At 33.6% G+C, this 22,610-nt stretch overlaps 1 protein-coding gene across 2 annotated transcripts in view; it reads right to left on the reverse strand.

The window, feature by feature from the left end:
- Nucleotides 1-905: 905 nt before the first annotated feature.
- Nucleotides 906-22,610, reverse strand: part of LOC132748158 (transforming growth factor beta receptor type 3-like) — a 43,576-nt gene continuing 21,871 nt past the window's right edge. The window contains exons 3-14 of one of the 2 annotated variants that reach the window (XM_060737709.1): nucleotides 16,220-16,406; nucleotides 15,290-15,431; nucleotides 14,158-14,338; nucleotides 13,392-13,572; nucleotides 10,410-10,522; nucleotides 9,596-9,748; nucleotides 8,786-8,971; nucleotides 7,823-8,073; nucleotides 7,006-7,180; nucleotides 5,452-5,572; nucleotides 4,163-4,354; nucleotides 906-3,511 (exon numbers count right to left, since the gene is read on the reverse strand). In XM_060737709.1, coding sequence (XP_060593692.1) covers nucleotides 3,402-3,511; nucleotides 4,163-4,354; nucleotides 5,452-5,572; nucleotides 7,006-7,180; nucleotides 7,823-8,073; nucleotides 8,786-8,971; nucleotides 9,596-9,748; nucleotides 10,410-10,522; nucleotides 13,392-13,572; nucleotides 14,158-14,338; nucleotides 15,290-15,431; nucleotides 16,220-16,406 — 1,992 coding nt within the window. In that variant the 3' untranslated portion in view covers nucleotides 906-3,401. Of the gene's footprint in view, nucleotides 3,512-4,162; nucleotides 4,358-5,451; nucleotides 5,573-7,005; nucleotides 7,181-7,822; nucleotides 8,074-8,785; nucleotides 8,972-9,595; nucleotides 9,749-10,409; nucleotides 10,523-13,391; nucleotides 13,573-14,157; nucleotides 14,339-15,289; nucleotides 15,432-16,219; nucleotides 16,407-22,610 lie in introns of both variants that reach the window. The other variant, XM_060737708.1, reaches the window with a different exon arrangement.

Here is a 22,610-nt window from a genome sequence, read left to right on the forward strand (position 1 = left end):
AAACAACAACTGAACATCACAATTATTTTTATACAGCACATAAATATACCATGATTAAAATGTAATAATGACAGTATGAGAATTAAATTAACTTCAGAATAATTCGTTGATTTACACATTGTTCATGACCAGGTTTATATTCTAATGACCTTTGACCCTTTGAATGCTCAGGTTTATATTCTAATGACCTTTGACCCTTTGAATGCTCAGGTTTATATTCTAATGACCTTTGACCCTTTGAATGCTCAGGTTTTATATTCTAATGACCTTTGACCCTTTGAATGCTCAGGTTTATATTCTAATAACCTTTGACCCTTTCAATGCTCAAGTTTTATTCTAATGACCTTGACCCTTTCAATGTTCAGGTTTTATATTCTAATGACCTTTGACCCTTTGAGTGCTCAGGACAAAAATGCCTCGCTACAGTGAGGTAATTCAACCAGACCGTCAACCACATTCTGTGCTGTCAGAATACACTTTATACTATTTACCTATTTTTGTATTCTATTTGTTACCTATTTTAAGTAAACTGATTCCAAAATCCCTGATGTAACAGACTGTTCTTATTCAAGGGACCAGTTCATTTCACTCAGCAGGGAATCAGACTAATTTATTCCATTTTGTTTGTTTGTAAAATTTAAAAAACATTACGGCAAAACTACCTATCTGACAGTATCTAGAACTTTAAACTGAACATTTTTATCCATTTCTTTACATTTAAGATTACATTGTATTGTCCAACAGCTTTACTGGTAGAATAAGACTTTAAAAAACATCTTAAATATCAGCAACAAAAATAATGATTTTCATAATTTGAAACACCAGAGCTCAATAGAATTATTTTCAAGACTTGAAATTCAAAATTAATACATTAATTCTTCTAATAAAAATTCCATAGTTATTTTTATTGTGCTAGAAACATTGTTTTCTCCTGACCAATAAAGACAATAAAAGAGGTCAAAGACAATAAAAGAGGCCAAAGACAATAAAAGAGGTCAAAGACAATAAAATACGCCAATGAAAAAAAAATGAGAACAAGGTCATAAACAATGTGAATCAAGACGATATTAAAGGATGACCCGTATAACCTGAGGATTATGTCTGTTCAGACACTATAATAAAGTCAATAAAATTGTGGACGACCCCGTCAAGTTCTTGACGCAACAATGCGCTATGGTAAAATCTCTCCCATGCGACTTAAGTGTTTTTCTCTCTCCAATTTTCACAACAATGCCCCTCAGCTATCAAAATGAAATATTCTTTAAACCTTAAATACTCATTTCATAATTTTCTACAATCATTGTAATTCAATTTATATTCAGTTCATCTCTAGCACAATGCTCAAAAATACATTCTCAGTTGTTTCCTCAGTGCAACAGCCTTCTCATTTCATTACCTTTTTCATTAACACTTTTTTTGAAGAGGGCATAAAATCTTTTCTCCGTAATTTTTCCCCGCTAATTTTGTTCCCAGTTTCATCGGGCTCGTTTTTGGTTTATAATACTATATGCTTCTGGTGTACTGAGCCGATGTCTGGTGAACAGTTTGTTCAGTATGTAACGAGCGCAATCCACTCACTCTTACATGTAATTATATCTCAATCAATGAATAAACTTCAGCACATAATGTACTTCCGTTCCACTGTTTTAACAATAACATTAACACTTCGCAAGGGATATTGAAACAATGGCACTTATTTCTCAAGATAAATGAACAATTAACAAATGCCATCATGTTGGAGCGTTGTATAATGATGAATGTGATCGAGATAAGTCGTTCAATTCAGTGCCGATAAAATACAAGCTTTCTTCGTACAACATCTTACGCTACTATCGTAATAATGACATAAATTTAATCATCGGCATGTAAGTTTTAACACAAAATCTTCTGCTGGTAGATCACTATTAGCATTTTTTAATTCACTTTTTTATTCCTGTATCACTTATTTCAAAGTTTTGGTTGAAGATCCACAGTAAAACACTTCAAAAAGAATTCATATGAAAAATATAGTTACGTCGTACACATCAACAGATTATCGTGATAGAATGTAAATCCCTTGAGATTCCATACAATCTCTGAGAACATCAGCTTTAAGTCAACCCACAAATATTGTCCCTTTGTGGTGTTTTACATATTATGTATATATATATTTTATATATAATATATATTACTCTTCAATCACTGAGAAAAACTTGGCAAAATAATACAAATGTACAAGTTAACAATGTCATCTCAATGTCAATCCATAAATATATACATGAATATTAAATTAAAAAGTGGATAACTATCACTGGACATTTCTTTTCACAATTACTATATCTTTTTTTTTTAATTCACCGGGATTTTTTTTCTCTCTAGTTTTTTCATCACATATTAATAGGCTGTAGTCTATATATCTGAACTCAGAGAAGATCAACACTTTTTTTCAACTTATGGCAATAACCCATGGCAATATGATTCTCCTTGGGGCAAAAACGAAATACATCTGAAGTCCTTTTTTTCTAATATGAGATTGGTTTCTAAATGCAGAACATATTCCGGAATGCTCAATCAAGCACTCCAATGTGTGTTTGTTTCATTTTTACACAAATTGTTCATAAAATGCCCATTTTCTAGATGACACACTGTCTTTTGTTATGTTTCAAATGAACTAAATCTTGATTCTGAGGAGTATGGAAAAATAATATATGAAATTAAATGTACAACTGGCCATTATATATCAAATTTAGTAAATGAATAATAATTTATGCAAATTTATGCAAATGAGGTACTTAAGAAGAACACTGAGCCAATCATGTTTTAGAAGGCATTAACGTGATGCAAAATCTTATCTATAATAATCATAAGTAACACAAGTCCCTGTAGATTCCTGCAATCACTAATCCCTGTGAAAGGACTCCCTGTATCTAATGTAAAAACTACTGGCAATATCTCCTGAGTATGGTTAAAGTTTCTACTGAAGATGCAAATTTACCTGCCCACCCCAATCCCTATCTTTGAAAGAAAAGAAAATAATTTCCTACATGAAAACCTAATTCTTCCAAATCGATGAAATCTTTTCAAAATAAGACTTCTCTTTATCACTTTCCTGTTCAAATTAATTCTTTTTTTTAAACACAGGTTTGAAGCATCAATTATCTGCAACTTGAGTTGATCTGTTGACATTTTATTGGGTTCTCTTTTTTTTTTTGCGACATCTTTTAAAGGTTGAACTGAACACTAACTGGATTCAATGCGTATGGTGATAATTATATAGAATGGGAAATTTAAATGCATTGATTTCTGATTTCCGATGGTAGGTAATGGCGGATTGATGGATGAAATTTCCTTGATGTATTTCAAAACAGCAAGCTCTTCAACTGGTGAGGTAGATATGTTTAAAACTGTCAAGGGAGGTAATTCTAAGTGGATATAGGGACAGAAGACCCTGGAGTGGTTTCAACGTATCCATCCTCGTGTTCCGGAGTCTCTCTAACGCCCATGCTTCTTTTAAAAGGTCCTGATGAAAATACTGAAAGATAAATATAACTTTTTTACATTACACAAAAAAACGTATAATTCCTTGAGTAGATCTAGAATAACGGGTATGTCAAATAAAATGTTGGGAGATATATGAAGCATTGAAAGCCATAACAGAATAAACACAAAAAGAACTGTATTTATGTACTTGAATTTCCGAAAAAATCTTTCTTGCACACTATATTGTGTTTGGGCATAAAAAGTGAACTTATTCTTCAATCAAGTTTACCTGAAAATATTAACCAAGCAATTCCTTTCTAGACTGGTTGACCAACTCGAGGTATTTGCTTGAAAAGCATACCCTTTACTTGGAACAAACAGCCCTTTTCAGGGCTACCTCCTTTTCATATCATTTCAGGTAACTGTACATTTAGGTTCTCATTGGCCACCAGACAGTGACCTACTTTTGGATCAAAATTCATGTCTATGGCTAACACTCCGTTGAAATTTTGCATGAAGGTAAATTATCACCACTTTGTGCTTCAAAATTTACCCTTTAAGGGCATAACTGGTGACATGTCCGGGGTCCATACTCGAAAGCGAAAGCTGCTTTTTGTGCCCCAGGCGAAAGGATGTACCCTCATTAAACGTATACTACAAACATTCACTGGAGGTATATTAAAGCACGACAGATTGGACTTACATTTTCCTGAGTGGGTATGGATGAACCATAGAGCCCCCATCATCATGGCTCCTATGATAAATGCAGCAAAGGCTATACCAACCACCGTCCCCGAGTCAAGCCCTTCTATAACCAATGGCTCCTTGTTACCTCCGGCTACCTCACCAGTTTCTGGTACATCTGTTTCTATCTTTACCACTGAAGAGTCTGTACCTTCTGGAAGGAAAAAACAGAAGGTTAGAGCATTTAGATTTCACAATAGTTGTTATAGAGAACTATGAAAATGTTAAAGTACCTGTCAAATGAATGACTAAGACTTATTTCAATCTAACAATATGCACAATACCTGTTATTGTAATTTCCTGATTTTTTTTCCTAGTTACATGACTTGTTTTAAAACTTCTCAGTGACTCTGGCGGCGTTTTAATTTTGTTCAACATATAAAGATAGAATTAAGCTTCAAGCCCAAAATATTAGTATTTATACAGAAATTCATGAACAGACTTTTAAAAATGTCATTTTAGCATGATTGGAGTAAATCAGATCAATTTAATATTTTTGTCATTCATTTGTCATATCCCTTTAAAGCAGTTTTCCAAACAATGTAAGTACAATAACTGACAAATAATCTATTGTTCATACTTTGTTCTCTTAATAACGCATCTATCCATGCTAACTTAAATACTGAATCTTACTTTCAAATATATAATAACTGAACAGTCAGCATCTTTATAAGTCAGTGAATACATTTTGTGCATGTAAAGACTAAAGACCCATGACCCTTAAAAAATCCCAAGTGCTTCCCAAAATGAATGCTTCAGCAGATTGGCTGATGATTCCATTGCCTTTAAATCAATGTTTTGCATGTTAACAGCAATAATTACAGACCTACATCACAAAATATAGGAGCACCAGAGGGAAAATTTATTCTACTCATGTGACCAGTACAGACCAAGATCTGCTAGTAAATCTATGCAAACTGATCAAGTATTTCACTGTTTGCTATTTAGTCAGTACCGGTACATAGTTTGAAATTTTGCTTGAAATGATGAATGGTTTTGTCCAAACTGGAAGACGGACAATTTTTCTGTTTGACTTATGGCACACCAACACAATTTAGGTCATGTAGTGCCCAAACAAGAGAGATGATTATGTCTTACCTCTGGTGTAACAAACTTAATGCAACAGCAGAGGGGCAAAACCACCTCACTTGCTAGAGCTAAGAGATGGATAAACTCCAGCAATATGGCATCGCAAGGGTAATAAGCTTCACATAATTTTTAAAACGACACAAAAAAATATGGCATTACCTTCATAGCTTGTCACTTGTTTTGGCAGAGACAAAGTTCCGACTATGATAATCTGCGTGTTCCTGTTGGTGTTACCATGGCCGTGCCTCTGCTTCTCACAATCCACGCTACGATCAGGACACTGTCGTAAACATACATACATATATGTATAGGTAGTGTGAACAAGTACAAATATTGCCAATATTCAAAATCAAATAACTAATTTTAGCCCTTTGCCTACTAGATTGGCCCTGCTTTGAATTTGGAACAGACCATTACATAAATTAAGGGTATTTCAACATAAAAAATTAACAGAAAAATTGAGTTAAGAAAAGATGTCTATCCTGACTCTTTACAAATGGAATAGGCTGATCAATTCTGGTTCCAACCAGTTTAAGGGTTAAAGTTTTAAACGATTCTGACTCAATAAAATTACAGATTACACTTGCTATATATGAACAATCTTTTGCAATTGATATTGCAATATAATAATGTACAAAAATATGAGGACCTTGAAAGATTTTCATTTATGAACATCATTAAATTTCATCCTCAGATCTTATAAATTTGCTTTGTCATTCCTTCCTTTTTATAAGCTATAAACATTAACCGATATTATATCTATTTAACTTAAATATCAAATGAAACAAAATTCAACCAATAAACACCTATTCATCTACAATATCAAATGATACAAAATTTAAAACTTTTCATTTCCACAGCATATACATAGACATGAAACAATGGGAAAAATCTTGGCGAAATGACTAAAGATGTGAGACATTATCTCCTAACAACCAGTGGTTTGTGTGATTTCTGTAGCAAAAAACACAACAAACAACAAAACTAGAGCTGTCAATAGGACAGCGTGCTCGACTTTTCTCCATGCTTGATAGTAGTAAAACAGGAGCCTGGATAATGTAGAATTGCCTAAGTTAATGTAGAATTGTCTAAGTTCTAAAAGTGACATAAATCTGTCATAGTCTAAATAACTGAGTTATGGGCCGTAGAAAAAAAGACCCATTTTTCCTTGAAGCACCTTTAGTATAACGCCAACATTTTACGCGTCTTAACTCTACTATATTAACAAAAATGACGTCACATTAAAATATATGCACGGCCGTGCAATATCATTTTAAAGGGACTCCACTGAGGTTTAAAAGCCTAAAAACATAACTTTTGAATTTCGTACATAAATGAGCTGGGGCACTTTAGACAGAAATATATGCAAAGATAGTTAAGAAATATACTTTGAAATAATTGAAAATCGTATTAATATGCTTTTTTTAGTCTGATTTGAGTGAAAAGCGTTTAAACGCTTTTCATTTTGGGTCATTTATTTACAATGTGAATAATTATTCTGGGAAAACGAAGTGCGCGAATGATCTGAAATTTTGCACAAAGATTAGAGGTCTAAACCTACATCAAATGGTACATTTATATGGAAAAAAATTTTTCAGTCCCATCATGTCAAAAAACCTCAGTGTAGTCCCTTTAACGGGGTCGTAAAAGCTGCACGGGTGTGTGATAAATGTTATTTATTCTGATAAAGCAATGTAGATAGTGAAACCTTACCAATGGTAGATTGTAGCTACCGCATTTCTTGTCAATACAGCAGATACTAACGTCACACCGCAGAACTGCTGTGGGACTGGTCGCCACTTTTATGTAATTTTCCAGCGTGAACGTCAGTCTCTCACTCTGCGGGGTACCGGACACATAATATTGTACACTACTATCTTGTCCACAACTAATGAGAAATGAAAAAATAATTCATGGTTAATATTACAACAAATAACATAAACTTTCAACACTTAAAACATTTTATAATATATTGGCGGCAAAGACTTTCGGTTCCAAAATTATCGGCGTAAATTTTCTGATGTAACATTCGATATCTTCATTCTTGATGTTTCAGCAGTCGAACAGTTTACCCTGGTCAGATTATTAGTGTCACAGACAAGTGATTTTTACCCTCTCTGATTATCATCATAGCATTATCTATAACAAGAGCAACATGTGGTGTCAAGAAGCATTTGATACCAGACACAACTAAGGTGTAGCCGAAGGTGGCTAATTTTCCAAAGTTTTATGCCGATTTCCGTAAAATTTTCTAATAGCAACCATAGTGTGTGTTTCAGACATTAAATTCAAAGGAAATACCAAATGTTTCAGACATTAAATTCAAAGGAAATACCAAATGTTTCAGACATTAAATTCAAAGGAAATACCAAAGTGCCTGTTTCAGACATTAAATTCAAAGGAAATACTGACGTAAACAAGTCTGCAATAGAGACTTATTGACTGACTGCACAACAACATAAATCTAGTTCAGACAAAACCATATCATGTGGTAGGGTCATAAAAACAACAAACTATAACAACAGCTCACCTTTCTTCTACGAGAGAGTATCTACTGCTTTCAGAATTGTCCAGTTCTGGTGCGAGCCAACAATTCTCCATATTTGCTCGTAATAGTGGGTCCGACATGGCAATTGCTTGAAGATAAAGACGTTTGTTATATTCCTCGATTTTTACTGGGAACCGAATATACGGAGCCAGGAACAAGACGTTATCAAATAGTTGTAACTGTAGTTCAGTTTCCGGCAGTATCTTTGGAGGCAGTTCTATGTCTGGTTTTGGCTGGAAGAAAACCAAAGAGAATTAGTCACATATGTCTGAAAATAATTGTAACAAGCCTTAACTTGCTTAATTTATGTAATAAAGTTGTCTGGCTTTGGTTTTGAACTGTTAAAAATTATCAGTTTTGGAAATGCAAGGATGAAAATTTTAAAAGTTAACCAAGTCATATAACAGGATGAAATTTTAAAAGGTAGCAGAGCCTGGTAAGACTGAATGGTTTTGCATGCTGGCCTGGCTCTGTACTAGTGACAATGGGTAATCACTTTATACTCCAGCAGGTGCAGGGTTATGTAACAAAAAGAAATCAGTATCAGTCATAACGTACAATGCTGTAACATCAATTTTCATGGATAATCCTGATGTTTACCCCAAGCATAGAAGAGATTTTTATGAACAAATTAATTGTCAACTTGCAAAGTTATATCTCTTTTTCTTTCATTTTTTTTATAACTTGGCATGGCCTTAAATTTGCACATTACCCCTCATCCCAATCCAACTCAAAATATACCCCAACAAAACTTATATCACAGATTATAAGCTTACAAACCTTCTAACTTTTAAACTTAATTCTTATCTTGAAATTTATGTTCCCCTCTTTTAAACAATGGACAAATTCACAGGAAGAAAATACGACTTTAAACAACCTCTGTACAGAACTGATTCAAACATCACATCAATGAAGGAAAAAAAGATGTCTGCCCCCAACTCTTACCTCTTGCAAAGGGATACACATGAAGTTGACCTGAACACGCTGAAGCTCCAAATCTTCATCATCCAACATAACATCGGAGATTTCGTTCTCTCCCGACCCGGAGAAAATGTCTTCATTGCCACTCCCCTCCAAAGAATCGTGATCCTTTATGTCCTCTGTTACTATGTTCGTATCATGAACTACAAGCTATAAATAGAAACATGACCCACTGTTACAGGCTATAAATAGTAACATAACCTACTGTTTTGGGCTATATACAGAAATTATGACCTCCACGATTACATAAATAAAAGTTATATCTTAAGTTTGTTTTTTTGGCTATAGATAGAAATTATGACATCTACAATTATATATATGTAGATTAAAGTTACATCTTATTAAAGGGACAGTATTTAGGGGTTTTCTAATATGACGGGACTGGAAATAATTTCAGGGAGAATTTTATACCATTTGATGTATTTCTATGACTAATGAATTTGTGCAAGTTTCAACAATTATTATTCTTATTGCCTAAAAAGACCTAAAAATGAAAAGCTTTATGCGCTATTAACTCAATTCTGGCTAAGAATTGTGCTTAATATCGATTTTCAATTTAAGTCTTGGAATATATTTTAAAAATCTTTTTCATATTTTCGTTTTAAGATCCCCAGTTGAAAATGTAAGATTTTCTAAAATGAGCTAAAAACGGAAAAACCATAGCCTCAATACATATAACAAAAGTGACTTTAATATATCTTTAAAATGAACAAGAGCACTACATGCAATGTTAACACTTGTCTAAAAAAATATTCACATAAAGGTGATACATACAGCATTAGTGAGAGCTTGACGACCAATCTGTGTTGCGATGGAGCTTGTACCGCAAGCACCTGGGGAACTCTGAATGTACACGTGGGTGGCATTTTCCGACGCTGTACAATGAGGATCTAACAGTGTCAGCATGCTCTTCTTTATACCAAGCATCTGGTTAAATAGAGTGAAAATATTTGTTATATAACATGTAGAAAAGTTGTCAATTCATGTTTTGAAACAGCATGCCTCCAGATCCATGCTAATTTTCATGAAAAATTTGAAAAATGTATTTTGAAAGTAAAATATTGTGAAGTGAACAAAGATATTGCATTGCACATTGCAAATGGCACTTACGATCCATGTAAATTGCCAAAAAGTGGTCAAAATATGCATTTAGTTAAGTAAAAATTACATTGTCAAGTCAGACCCATATTGTGTATTCTAGTAATACTGTTTAATTTGCTCTTGCAATGATTGAACCTGAAGTAACCTTTTTATTACCATTGACTTATGCTAGGGTAGCAATCTGACTAGGCTTTGAACTGTTCGCCAATCAATCTGCTTAATTTGTGTAACAGATTTGCCCTGCTTTTAATTTATAACAGTCCAGAGAAAGTTTTTTTAAAGATTTTTTATATCAAAACAGAGATTATGGCAAAAACTACAAGTAATCATTTTCAGTTCAGGCAGGGTAAGGGATGGAGTATTATCTACATAACACTCTTCTTCCCTACTTCTTAAAGAACACTTCTCAAATGGGAGCTTACAGGTTCATTTAAGAAATTTAGTAGTTTCTCAAAGGTTAAAGTAACAGAAACAGGAAAATCGGTACCTGTAGGACAGTTTTATCGACAGAGACTGTCACGGCCTTTGTATCACACTCCGTTCTCAGTGCAATTCTTAAATTGTTCTTCATCTGCTTCACAGTTCGGTCATCTTTTTCCACTGAAAATATTTGAACAGATACACATTAAACCTTTACATCTTATTCTAATAAGTAAATAAAATTTTACAATTAAAGTCAATTTATGGAAAATTTATTTACTTTTTCTCAAGTCATGCAGCTATAACGTAGTCTTAGTTTTATTTTCTTCTTTCAAGTCTCCATAATACAGCAGGTGTTGTATGCAAACTTTTATCTTTTGCTGGTAAATAATGCATTTACCTGCGCCTCTTTATTCAGACTAAGATTGCTACCTTATAGTACCACAAAACAGCTGTATAGGTGTTTTAAGGCATTTATATCAAACATAAATACAACTCAAAATAGAAATAATTCATAAAACCATGCCAGTTTCAGCATAGATAAGAACTGATTAATGAAGGCAATGACAGAGTATCCCGCCAGTGTAATAACTTTATCTGAATGCTCTTCTAAAACATTTGAGCCGTGTCATGACAAAACCAAAATACAGTAAACTTCACATATAGCGAACACGGTTATAGCGAACTGCTGGTTATAAGGAACAAAATTGTTGGCCCGAATTTTACCCTTCTTTATTTAATGTAAAAAATTACGGTTACAGCGAACACGTTTATAAGGAATTATCGCTTATAATGAACTCATTTTTTAGTCCCAATGCCATTAAAAGTACAGAAAATTACACTTTTATAGCGAACTCCAAAATATCGGCTATCCGAAAACAGATCACGCATTTTCTACTTTCGTTTTCATCGCCACAGATTAAAACTTGGCCGAATGTAGCGGATATATTAAAACAAATAATGACGATGACAGTCAATCATCCGAAGACGAGATCTATTTAGATGATCTGCCTGTTGTGTCAAAAAATGAAGCTATTGATTGTTTGCACAAGATTAGGTCTAATGCACATGTTGAAGAAACAGTTTTTAAAAGTTTATCGGATCTGAAGAGTTGTAAACATTCCCAAACTAAAAGTAGCAACTTCTTCAAAGCAAAGTGATTATTTTTATGCATGATACTGTATTATTAACAAGAATGTCGAACGACACATATACCCCCCTTTCTAGCCATTGACTCACATAATTGATAATTTTATTACATAAACTTGCCAAAAATGGGTACATGGAAGTGTTCAATTATGGAAAAATCAACGGAAACCATTTTGACATTTAAGACCCATGTGACATTGACCTTTGACCTAATGACCCCTAAATCAATAGAGGTCATCTACTTCTTATGAACAATAACTAGGTGAAATATGAAGACTTTGTGATGAATACTTTTCAAGATAATCAGTGGAAACCCTTTTGACATTTAAAGCCCCTGTGACCTTGACCTTTGACCTAGTGACCCCAAAATCAATAGGGGTCATCTACTACTTATGACCAATCACTATGTGAAATATGAAGACTTTGTGATGAATACTTTTCAAGATAATCAGCGGATACCATTTTGGCATTTTAAGGTCCCTGTGACCTTGACCTAGTGACCCCAAAATCAATAGGGGTCATCTACTAGTGATGACCAATCACTATGTGAAATATGAAGACTTTGTGATACATACTTTTCAAGATAATCAGCGGAAACCATTTTGACATTTAAGGCCCTTGTGACCTTGACCTTGGACCTAGTGACCCCAAAATCAATAGGGGTCATCTACTAGTGATGACCAATCACTATGTGAAATATGAAGACTTTGTGATACATACTTTTCAAGATAATCAGCAGAAACCATTTTGACATTTAAAGCCCCTGTGACCTTGACCTTTGACCTAGTGACCCCAAAATCAATAGGGGTCATCTAATAGTTATGACCAATCACTGTGTGAAATATGAAGACTTTGTGATACATACTTTTCAAGATAATCAGCGGATACCATTTTGACATTTAAGGCTCCTGTGACCTTGACCTTTGACCTAGTGACCCCAAAATCAATAGGGGTCATCTACTAGTGATGACCAATCACTATGTGAAATATGAAGACTTTGTGATAAATACTTTTCAAGATAATCAGCGGAAACCATGTGGTCTACCGACGGACAGACAGACGACCGACAGACAGACAGACAGACCGACATTAGCAAAACAATATACCCCCTCTTCTTCGAAGGGGGGCATAATAATAAATAACAATATTGCATATATGGTACATATCATATAATTATCTTATAGATATGTTTATACATAAAAAATTATATTAAAAAGAAACAACATTGCAATTAATCCTTTTTTTTCTTTATTGAATCAATATAAGGGAGACAACAATGACGAACCAAAAAGTTATTTCTCTTAATCAAATGTTCTTCAAAATGGAGGACAATGGTAAACAATTAGTTCGTTATTTGTAAAACTGTTCGCTATAAAAACTTCTGATACAAGGAACTAATTCGCTATATGCTTACAAGGAACTCTGGATATAAGGAACAAATTTTGAATGTCCCAATGAGTTCGTTATAAGCGGAGTTTACTGTAATGGGTTTGCGACCAGCATGGATCCAGACCAGCCTGCGCATCCCCGCAGTCTGATCAGGATCCATGCTGTTCGCTATCAGTTCTCTACTTGTAATAGGGTTTGTAAGCGAACAGCATGGATCGTGATCAGACTGCGCGGAAGCGCAGGCTGGTCTGGATCCATGCTGGTCGCAAACGCACTATGTTGGTTTTGTCGTGACACGGCTCATTTGCTCTCTCAACAGCTAATTCTAGCTTGTTGCATTTTAAGTCACAACAACTCAGTTGACAAAGGTCATATGGCGACATTCCAGCTTTACTAGTGGAGGAAAACGTCACAGGGGCCGCTTCCTGCATCATTTCAAGCACAAGGAGGTTTTCCCGAGTAGAACCAACAATCTTCCGTAAGCTAATTAAGAATTTATTAATTTAATTACCTATTTCCGGAAAGGAGATCTGTATCCTGTTTGAGTTGTTCATGGAGGTGTACATGGAAATAGGTACGTCGAGGTAATATTGTACCCATCTCAGTAAGTCTAGACCCGTCTCCCGCAGTTCCTCCGACCTCACTGATACTGTCTCCACCCTGATGCCAGCCATATCCACGTAACTATTGGCCTGGAATTTTACAACATAACATTTATAGCATCACTCACAAATGACAAAGGAATGTTTCGAAGATCTTAAGCTGCATTTCATTTATCAAAATATTAATTTGAAACTAATATATAAACAATATATGTAATGGTATTAAGTGTATAATAGCAAGTGGATATGAAAGAGTTTATTCTAATCTTAAAGGAACTATTTTTAACATAAAAAAATTCTTTCATGCATCTCTTACATCTAAATCGCCATACATCAAGTAAACTATTATTACTTTATTAACACAAGACAATTCTCCCCCCCCCCCCTAATTTCCTCCCCCATTTTTTATCTTTAAATGAGCCGTGCCACGACAAAACCAACATAATGGGTTTGCGACCAGCATGGATCCAGACCAGCCTGCACATCCGCGCAGTCTGATCAGGATCCATGCTGTTCGCTTACCAACCCTATTACAAGTAGAGAAACTGATAGGCAGCAGCATGGATCCTGATCAGACTGCGCGGATGCGCAGGCTGGCCTGGATCCATGCTGGTCGCAAACGCATAACGTTGGTTTTGTTGTGACTCGGCTCAAATATGAAAACAGCTCACATACCACTATATGAATCAATCCCTGCATCTTTTTGGTGTAAACACGCCATGTGACTTGACTCGGAGCTTTCAGGACAAGTTTAGTCTCACGTTCCCCATGCTGACGGGAGTGACCTCTCAGATCCAAGTGAACTTCAAACTTGTCAACATCTGGAACTTCCTTCAGTTCAATCACATATGCGACCCTAATATAATTATAAATACTGTGAATTCACTTAATTTCTCAGACATGAAATTCAAGGCGTTCTTAAAAGTCTTGGACTGTTTATTTTTTTAAACGTTAAAAATGTAAATAATCTTACAGCAGACGAAATGAAATTTCGATGGATCTTAAACTCATGGATTTACCAATCCACTAAAAGCCACGAAAATGAGATCACCCACAAATAATAATGATTTTGCAGTATATGATCAGAGATAAAACTTACATCATAGCAAAATAGTTCTGTGAACTTTAAAGGTAATATGGCAACTTTCCAACTTTACTGATGGAGGAAAACCTTGAACCTGCACCTGTCTAGAACAATCTGTGGCTTCTTCACATGAAAGAATCTAACAACTCAGGTAGGATTCAAACCCACAGCCAGAGAGGCAACTGATTTGAAGTCAACAACCTTTACCACTCAAGCTTTTACTGATGAAACAAAATTAAAGGCTACCTTCTGTGGAATATTTCTGGCACATACCTACTGACAGCTGGTTAATTTCCACCTGTATAATTATAACATAGCAAGTCTGCGCATCTGTGTAGTCTCTGACCTGGCTCTATACTGTTGGCTATCTATTTTTGGTTTATTACGAATTTAATTTAGTTTGACTGTGTAGGAAGCTGTAAGCTGTAACATTTTCCAATCTGTTCCTGGAAAATCAACCAGTACTGAGCAATGTGTGTAAAGTTTATTGCTCAGGGAAATGACAACTTGCCCCTGACGGGGTTTGAACCCATACCACTAGCGATCATTAGGTAACTAGTCACACATGTAACCACTAGGCCATACAAGCTATCCATTTTTTAAATTTTCATATTCATAAATGTGATGAGCAAGCTTCTTAGCAACAATGGCAAAAGGGCAACTTGTCTGATGATGATCTCAGTGACTTGAATGAATATATAAGTGAGCATAAAATGATCTTACTTGTATATAGGTCCAGGGTATCTGTCCTGCATTAGACAACCCTCTACTGGCTGTGACACCATGGAAATGACCTTCACATTTGGTTCTTCAAGGTCACTACTCGTCAATGAACATGTGGCTGATGAGGATGAGGATTGTTGGGCTGTAAGTGGAACAATGAAAAACTTTAAAGGCCCATTATACTCCAGAAATGTTTTTAATTATATTTTCAAAAGCTTTTTATTTTTGGTGTACTACATGTAGTATTGTTTTCAAAAACTTACTTATTGGCCAATTACATAACCATCCTTTTCTTCTGTTGCATACAGTTATACTGAAATAGTATTTTGTATGGCAGTCACAAAACCTCTTTGTTTACATTTTGCTACTTTTATGACAAATAATTTCAAATTAAGCACTACTTTCTTTAGGTAACAAGCATCTAACATGCTCATAAACCATAATATAAACTTTATAGAACTTTAGTTGAAGAGAATTTTTCTTCATTTCTGAGCCAAATGTGCCTTAAAACATGATTCAATTGACATAACTGATGGAACATGTAGGTCGATTTGGCAGGGTAAAGAAGAAAAGACAGCTACACACTAATCAAATATAAATTCATAATAAATATAAAATATAAATGAAAGTATAAAACAAGATTTTTGTAGGAACTTTTGTATCTCATGCCCTATATCCCTAATAATAACACAAAAAGTGTGATCTGTAATTATAATGTCTGAAGAAAAGCAGCTCAAAGAAGGTAGAGTTGTGGAATAGCATAAAGTGTAAGTACATGTACTTGTTTGATTAAAATCCAAACAGTTTGTACATCTTTCTTAATCTAGGACTATGATAATATCATGCTAAAGAGACAAAAATACAGACAGGCAAAAAGGGATAGACCTTGACAATTCTCAATTACACAAATTTTTTTTTTTTCTCTCTCACCTTTGCCAACAGTAAGTGTAAGATGGTTGCCGCCGGGAACTGATGTGAAGGTCGTTACTACCGAGTATCTCTTGGTTACCCAGGTCAAAAGGTCATCTGATTCAAATGGAAGATTTTTAGGCTTTGAAATGGTAGGACGTGATGACAGGTGCTTGTAGGCAAACCGCAATCCAGAACCTTTAGCCACCTGAAAGTACAATTGTTCATAAATTTACTATCTATTTTCATTATAAATTTGTTTTCAACTTTCAACTTAACACTTCTCTGCAAGTCCTCAAATAATATGTACTTCTCTGCAAGTCCTCAAATGTATCATTTCAAATAATACGTATCATTTCAAAGGAGAAATATTTTTATGATGACATTACGCCTGGATAAACAAGTTTTTTTCAAAAGGAGAAAGATTTTTATTAGACTATAATTATCTTCTGTTCTAATCTTTTCCTTTCAGTATAAAAAGGATATTCTAGATTTTTCTATAAATATAGGATTTATTTTCTTTGAGTGGTATAAAAGGAAATATTTCACCAGTGGTGAGAGCCACAAGTGAAATATGATAATTTTCATATAATACAAAATGAAAATAAATCCTGTATTCATAGAAAAAATACTTGAATTTTCTTTTTATTATATACCTTTTCTCTTTTTTGACCTTACAATTCTTAAAACTTCTACCTTAATTTGTATATTCGCTTAATTAAGAAGAAAGTAGTCCGGCAAGACACCAGTGCAAATACAGAAAATATGTTTCCCTGGAGTGAAAAATATTTTTTTACAGTGAAAATACAGAAAATCAAAATAGGAATTTTATTTTATCAATATTTCTCAATATTTAATTTTCAGTATATAATAACTGATCTGACATGTATTATAATTGTATTATGTTGATATGTATATATTTGGGAAATAAATTGTTTAATTCAAATTTATTTAAACTAAATTATACATGCAATCTAGACATTAAACAATTATTCAGTCAATGAGTATCATACAAATTTATTTCCCAGGACTCATCTTAATTATTTTAATAATTTCAGAAACATTTTTTTCTCTCAGGATGAACAACTCCTTACAATCATTCTAATGCCTCAACAAGAATTAGCTCCCTTACTCAACTTTTCTTTTTCTATTCTCCTACTGTAACAAACGGAGAAAAACTATGGCATGATGCCAATTTTCCCATGAGCCATAAAATCAATCAAGTAATTTACCAGAAAGAATAATGTCAAGCTTAAGAGTGCATCTTCACATGTTTAGAACTCAAGTTAGGTCAACAGAAATCTTAGAAAACTGGAGAGAAAAGAAAACAACCCAGAAAAGTACACCATGGTGTTAAATAAGAAAAATAATGTACGAGCTTAATTGACCTAAATGAATCTGGCCTAGTTAACAAAGCTGATAAAAAAAAAAGAGTAATTTCTATCCTGTAAATTTCTCATTCCGTGAGAGAGAGAAAAAAACACCATCCCAACACTGTTTGTTATTATTACCGATGTTGTTGTATAATGATGTTATTATGTATGACCTAATTAAGTGTTTTGGTTTGTTTTGTAGATAAATCGTTATTATGTTTGCAAATTGTATAATATAATATTATGGCCTGTCAGATTCACACATAACCTGCCGGCTTCCACTGCTTCTACCAATGTGACCACTGCAGATCACGGGCAACCTGCACGACCCGCCTAAGATGCATCAGCTGATCGTGATATACAATGTACACTGTTTACTTTTCAGTCAGTATAATTATGTTTTGAAATTTTCCCCTAAAACTGATGAATGGTTTAGTCCCAAGGCTGTGGGTATAAAGAAATATTTTAATCTCAAACTCACATCTCAGGTATTTGATTGGTCAGAAAAAGGCACAGAAAGTGAATTGACCAATGAAAATCTTCAGATTCGAGCTTGATCTCAGGTAAAGGTTTTATAACCTTGTGGCCAGATTAAAAAGATGGCCAAGTCCATTTACAACCTTTTTAAGTGGTAAGTTAATAAAAGGTTAATGATAATCTCTAAAATCACAGACGTACTTTAACATTATTAAAATACTTAAAATTTTGTATAAATAGCCGAAAAACGTTCAAGAAAAAGGGAATTTTAATTTCAAAAAAAACATACATCAATTAAAAAATTCACTGAAACATCAAGTTCTACAGTAAACTGAGACTTTCTGCGTTTCTAATTTAAGAAGTTCCACATAATCAAGAAGAAAAAAACACATACTTTATTCCCCATCAAAATTTGTTTCCGCAATATTATATCTGGATTTACAACATTCAGGGAATGGGAGTGGCGATGAACTACTAGTCAGCTGAGTTTGTTCATTATATTTAGTAATACTATAATTTTTATATAAATATATATATTTTATATATTCTTTCTTTTTAAAGAGTGGTAAAAATATGTAATTCTGACATAATGAGGTACATGTACATAATAAGCCTTGCTCTGAATTTGATCTTTTTTAAATTCTTAGTTAGCATCTTCAGAACATCAGAACACAAAAAATACAGTAATCTCACTTTAAAAGTCCTAGGTTCATCAAAACACCACTAAATTCAAACTCCCTATTGCTAATTCACAGGTGCCCAAAAAGCAGTCGGACCAGACTCTACATTTTGTCGCCCATTTTTAGTATTATAACACACAAAACCCCTTAATATCCAAAAATGGACTAGTCTATGCTTTCAATCGGGACCAAACTATTTATCATTCGTGGGGAAAATTTCAACATAAGAACTGACTGAATAGTGAACAGTGCAGACCATGATCGAATGGCTCGGACAGGTAGAGTCAGTCCCTGTCAGCAGACTTAGAGATTGACACCTCAAAACTTCATCATTCAATAATGCTTTATGGACATTTCTGAACTCAAAGCAGGACAAATTTATTTATGGAATCATTTTATAAAATAAGTATGTTACACATATATATATATATTCAACATGTGAATGTTAACAAGGCAAGTTTCAGGTACCGTGGCATATATTCATACGTGACTGTATCCATGCAAAAATCACAGGTATTCAAAATGGTGCCAATGAAGGAAAGCAGTTAAAGGTTGAACCAAAAATAACCCGCTTTATTTAGGCCGAGAAAAAAATCTCTCCATTTCTACTTCTAGTCAGTCCTATTGCATATAGTAGCTTATATGGACTCTTCTAGAATTTGTAGTTATCTTATACTTCCTGACAAAAAGCATCAGCTTGCATTAATTCTTTATTTCAAAACATTTCAGCTCGTTCTTCAAATTTCGTCACCTTAACACAGTAACAGGTTAACTCTTACTAAATTATATAAGGAGTTAACCTATTACAGCTCTAAGCTGATACAAAATGTGTGCAGCAAGAAATCCCTACAAGAGACCCGACCGAGAGTTTTACGTCTATTTAACAATTTCAGTTGAAAAGTAGCTGGGGCACAAGCATGCAACCCTTGTAACAGCGTTATCACTTAAACAAGGTATCTGACCTGAGATGTTAATTTATCAACAATTATTGATGCCTTGAACTAGTAATATACAGATCGCTGGTTGTGCGGGTGTAAACCCCAGTGGGGGGGGCAAGCTGTTCTTTTCTAAAGAACAAGAAACTTTACACTCATTGCTTAGTACTGGTTGGTTTTCAGGGACAGATTAGAGAGCTTATAGCTTCCTACACAACTGAAATATAATACATTCTGTATAAATTCCAGCACTCCTACAATGAAATAGTCTCCTTACATTTTGTGACTTTGATTTTTAGTCACAATGACAATGTCAAGGTCATATAGAAACTTTCAAAGCGAGACCTCAGATGCAAGCAGGCACATCGATTCAGGGTTGTCATTTAAATCGATGTAAAAAAATGTTTTATTTAGGAGTGAGGCAGCCCAAATTGCAATTATTTTAGCCTACAGATTCCTTAAATGCAAACCTTGTGAGTAGAACCACCCTTCTTCTTGTAAATAAATAGATTTTTAGTCTCAATATACATGCAAAGTAACATTAAAAAATCTTCAACATGGATAATAATATTATTGTTACTTGCCTATAAGAAATAAAGTATCCTTATCTATTTCTTACATAGTTTCATTACTAATACAAACTGGGACAACTGCAGCAGTACTGGCTGTTGAAATAAATAAGTAACCATGTTATACTTTGAAATTCAGGGATTAAATTGAAAATCTGAGGTATTAATCTGATGAGATTTAAATTATGTCATCCATGTTGAAAACTGATCAGAGCATTTTCAGGTCTCAAATCAAATTCCAATTTTTCTGAGAAATAAAATTTACCAAGTGTTAATAATCTTACAATTTTTTGTAAACAGATATGTTATGTGTTAACCTGGCAATTGTTTTCAAACATAAAAATGTGTTAATCTTAAAATTGTTTGTAAACAGATATATTATGTGTTAATCTGGCAATTGTTTTCAAACATGTTATGTGTTAATCTGGCAATTGTTCTCAAATATGTAATGTGTTAAACTGCAAATTGTTTTTAAATATGTTACGTGTTAATCTGCCAATTGTTATCAACTATGTCATATGTTAATCTTGCAATTTTTTACAGATATGTTATGTGTTACTCTAGCAATCGTTCATGAATCTGTTATGTTTTAATCTTGAAATTGTTTACAGATATGTTATGTGTTAATCTGGCAACTGGTTACAAAGAATTGCAATGACTTAATGTATTAAATTTCTTGCAACTGGTTAAAGGGAAAATGTCATGTGATACGTTTTAATCTGTTAAATGGTTACTGAGAATGTTTTGTATCAATCTGGTAATTCAGGTTACGGATATGTAATGTATAGTAATTTGGCAATTTCAGTTACAAGAAAGGTCACATTGTTATCTGAAATACAGCATATTTTTTATTTCCAATTGTTATACTACATGTTTACTTTTCTATGAGAAACATTCCAATCCTTTGTTAAGCCCAATCAAAACATTAAAATCTTATTTACATTTTTATGCCAAGAGATGATTAAGAATTTGATATGGCAAATAAAAAAACCAGAAAAAAAAATGCTAATAAAAGTGCAAATGTACTTTACTAAATATAGAAAATTTGAAAATTGAAAAAAAATTCACAATTATTGACAAATGACAATAAAAGGCTTATAATCCCAGTGAAATAAGTTTCGTATTTTCTATATTTACTTTGCACTTTATTCCATTATGTGTCAATAAAGCGATCTTGTTTCACATTTGATGAATTTCACTATAGTTTATGACCAGTAATAATCAGGGCTTATAAATTGACATTTCAATTGAATCCAACACTATATTGTATTTGAATACATAGACTAGAATCTCAAATAGAAAATATTTCAGAAAAACTTCACAGTTTGCTATTTAAATGAATTTTTTCATAGTATATCAATGTTTATATAGTCAGAATCTTAGCTGTTTTATTATGAAAACAACCACAAGTTCTTATCAGACTCTCATTGACCTATTAAATTTCTCAATTTAAAAGACATTAATGAGCATTAAAATGATAAAATTCTAGCTTAAAGTTGTCCTTTTTTATGACCAGAACTTATTATGAATTAATGATCTTGTTTTCCAGAATATAAGACAGTTATAAGCAATCAAAATTATACATACTGCTCATGTTAATAAAAAGGTTTAAATTTTAGTGTTTGTTTTCCGTCACAACAAATTTGCAGCCATTTAAAGTAGATCAACGCCTTCATGTTTTCCTATCTAAGACAATTGCTGCATGATTTATAGATGTTTAACTATTGGTTAAGGCAAGCAAAATCAAATTGTTAAATTCATAAAAGACCTTCTACTATGTCATCCTGCCGGGGAAGGGCCTGAGTAAAATCTGATTTTGAGTTACTTGTCTGTTTTTATCAGAAGCATTACTTAACTTGTCAATATGATATTGATATAGTAAATTTTGTGGGACAACCTGGGCAATACGGACAACTGATTTTGTGGGACAACCTGGGCAATACGGACAACTGATTTTGTGGGACAACCTGGCCAATACAGACAACTGATTTTGTGGGACAACCTAGGCAAAACGGACAACTGATTTTGAGGGGTGGCTAGTTTGATCCTTTGGCAAGGTCAAATAACCCTGTGACTCTCTGACATTATGACCAAGTAATGTGTAAAAATCTTAGTGCAAAAATCGACCAAATAAACAAACATTTAATTTTCCATTGACAATAAAGGGCAAGAAAATTATACAACCCAAGCCATTTACTTATATGTTATATAGATAAGATAGACTCCTAGACTGATAGAACAATTGATGGCCGTTCAGATAAAACACCCACTGTCACAAATGTATGCCAAAAGTCAACCTCTGAACAAAACTAGGTAACACAGTTCATTCATGGGACACAACACTATAAAATTGTAATGCTACAAAAATCTCATAACAG

Source organism: Ruditapes philippinarum, unplaced genomic scaffold, assembly GCF_026571515.1.
Source record: "Ruditapes philippinarum isolate M1 unplaced genomic scaffold, ASM2657151v2 ctg1243_1_1_1_1, whole genome shotgun sequence".
NCBI classification, from domain to species: domain Eukaryota; kingdom Metazoa; phylum Mollusca; class Bivalvia; order Venerida; family Veneridae; genus Ruditapes; species Ruditapes philippinarum.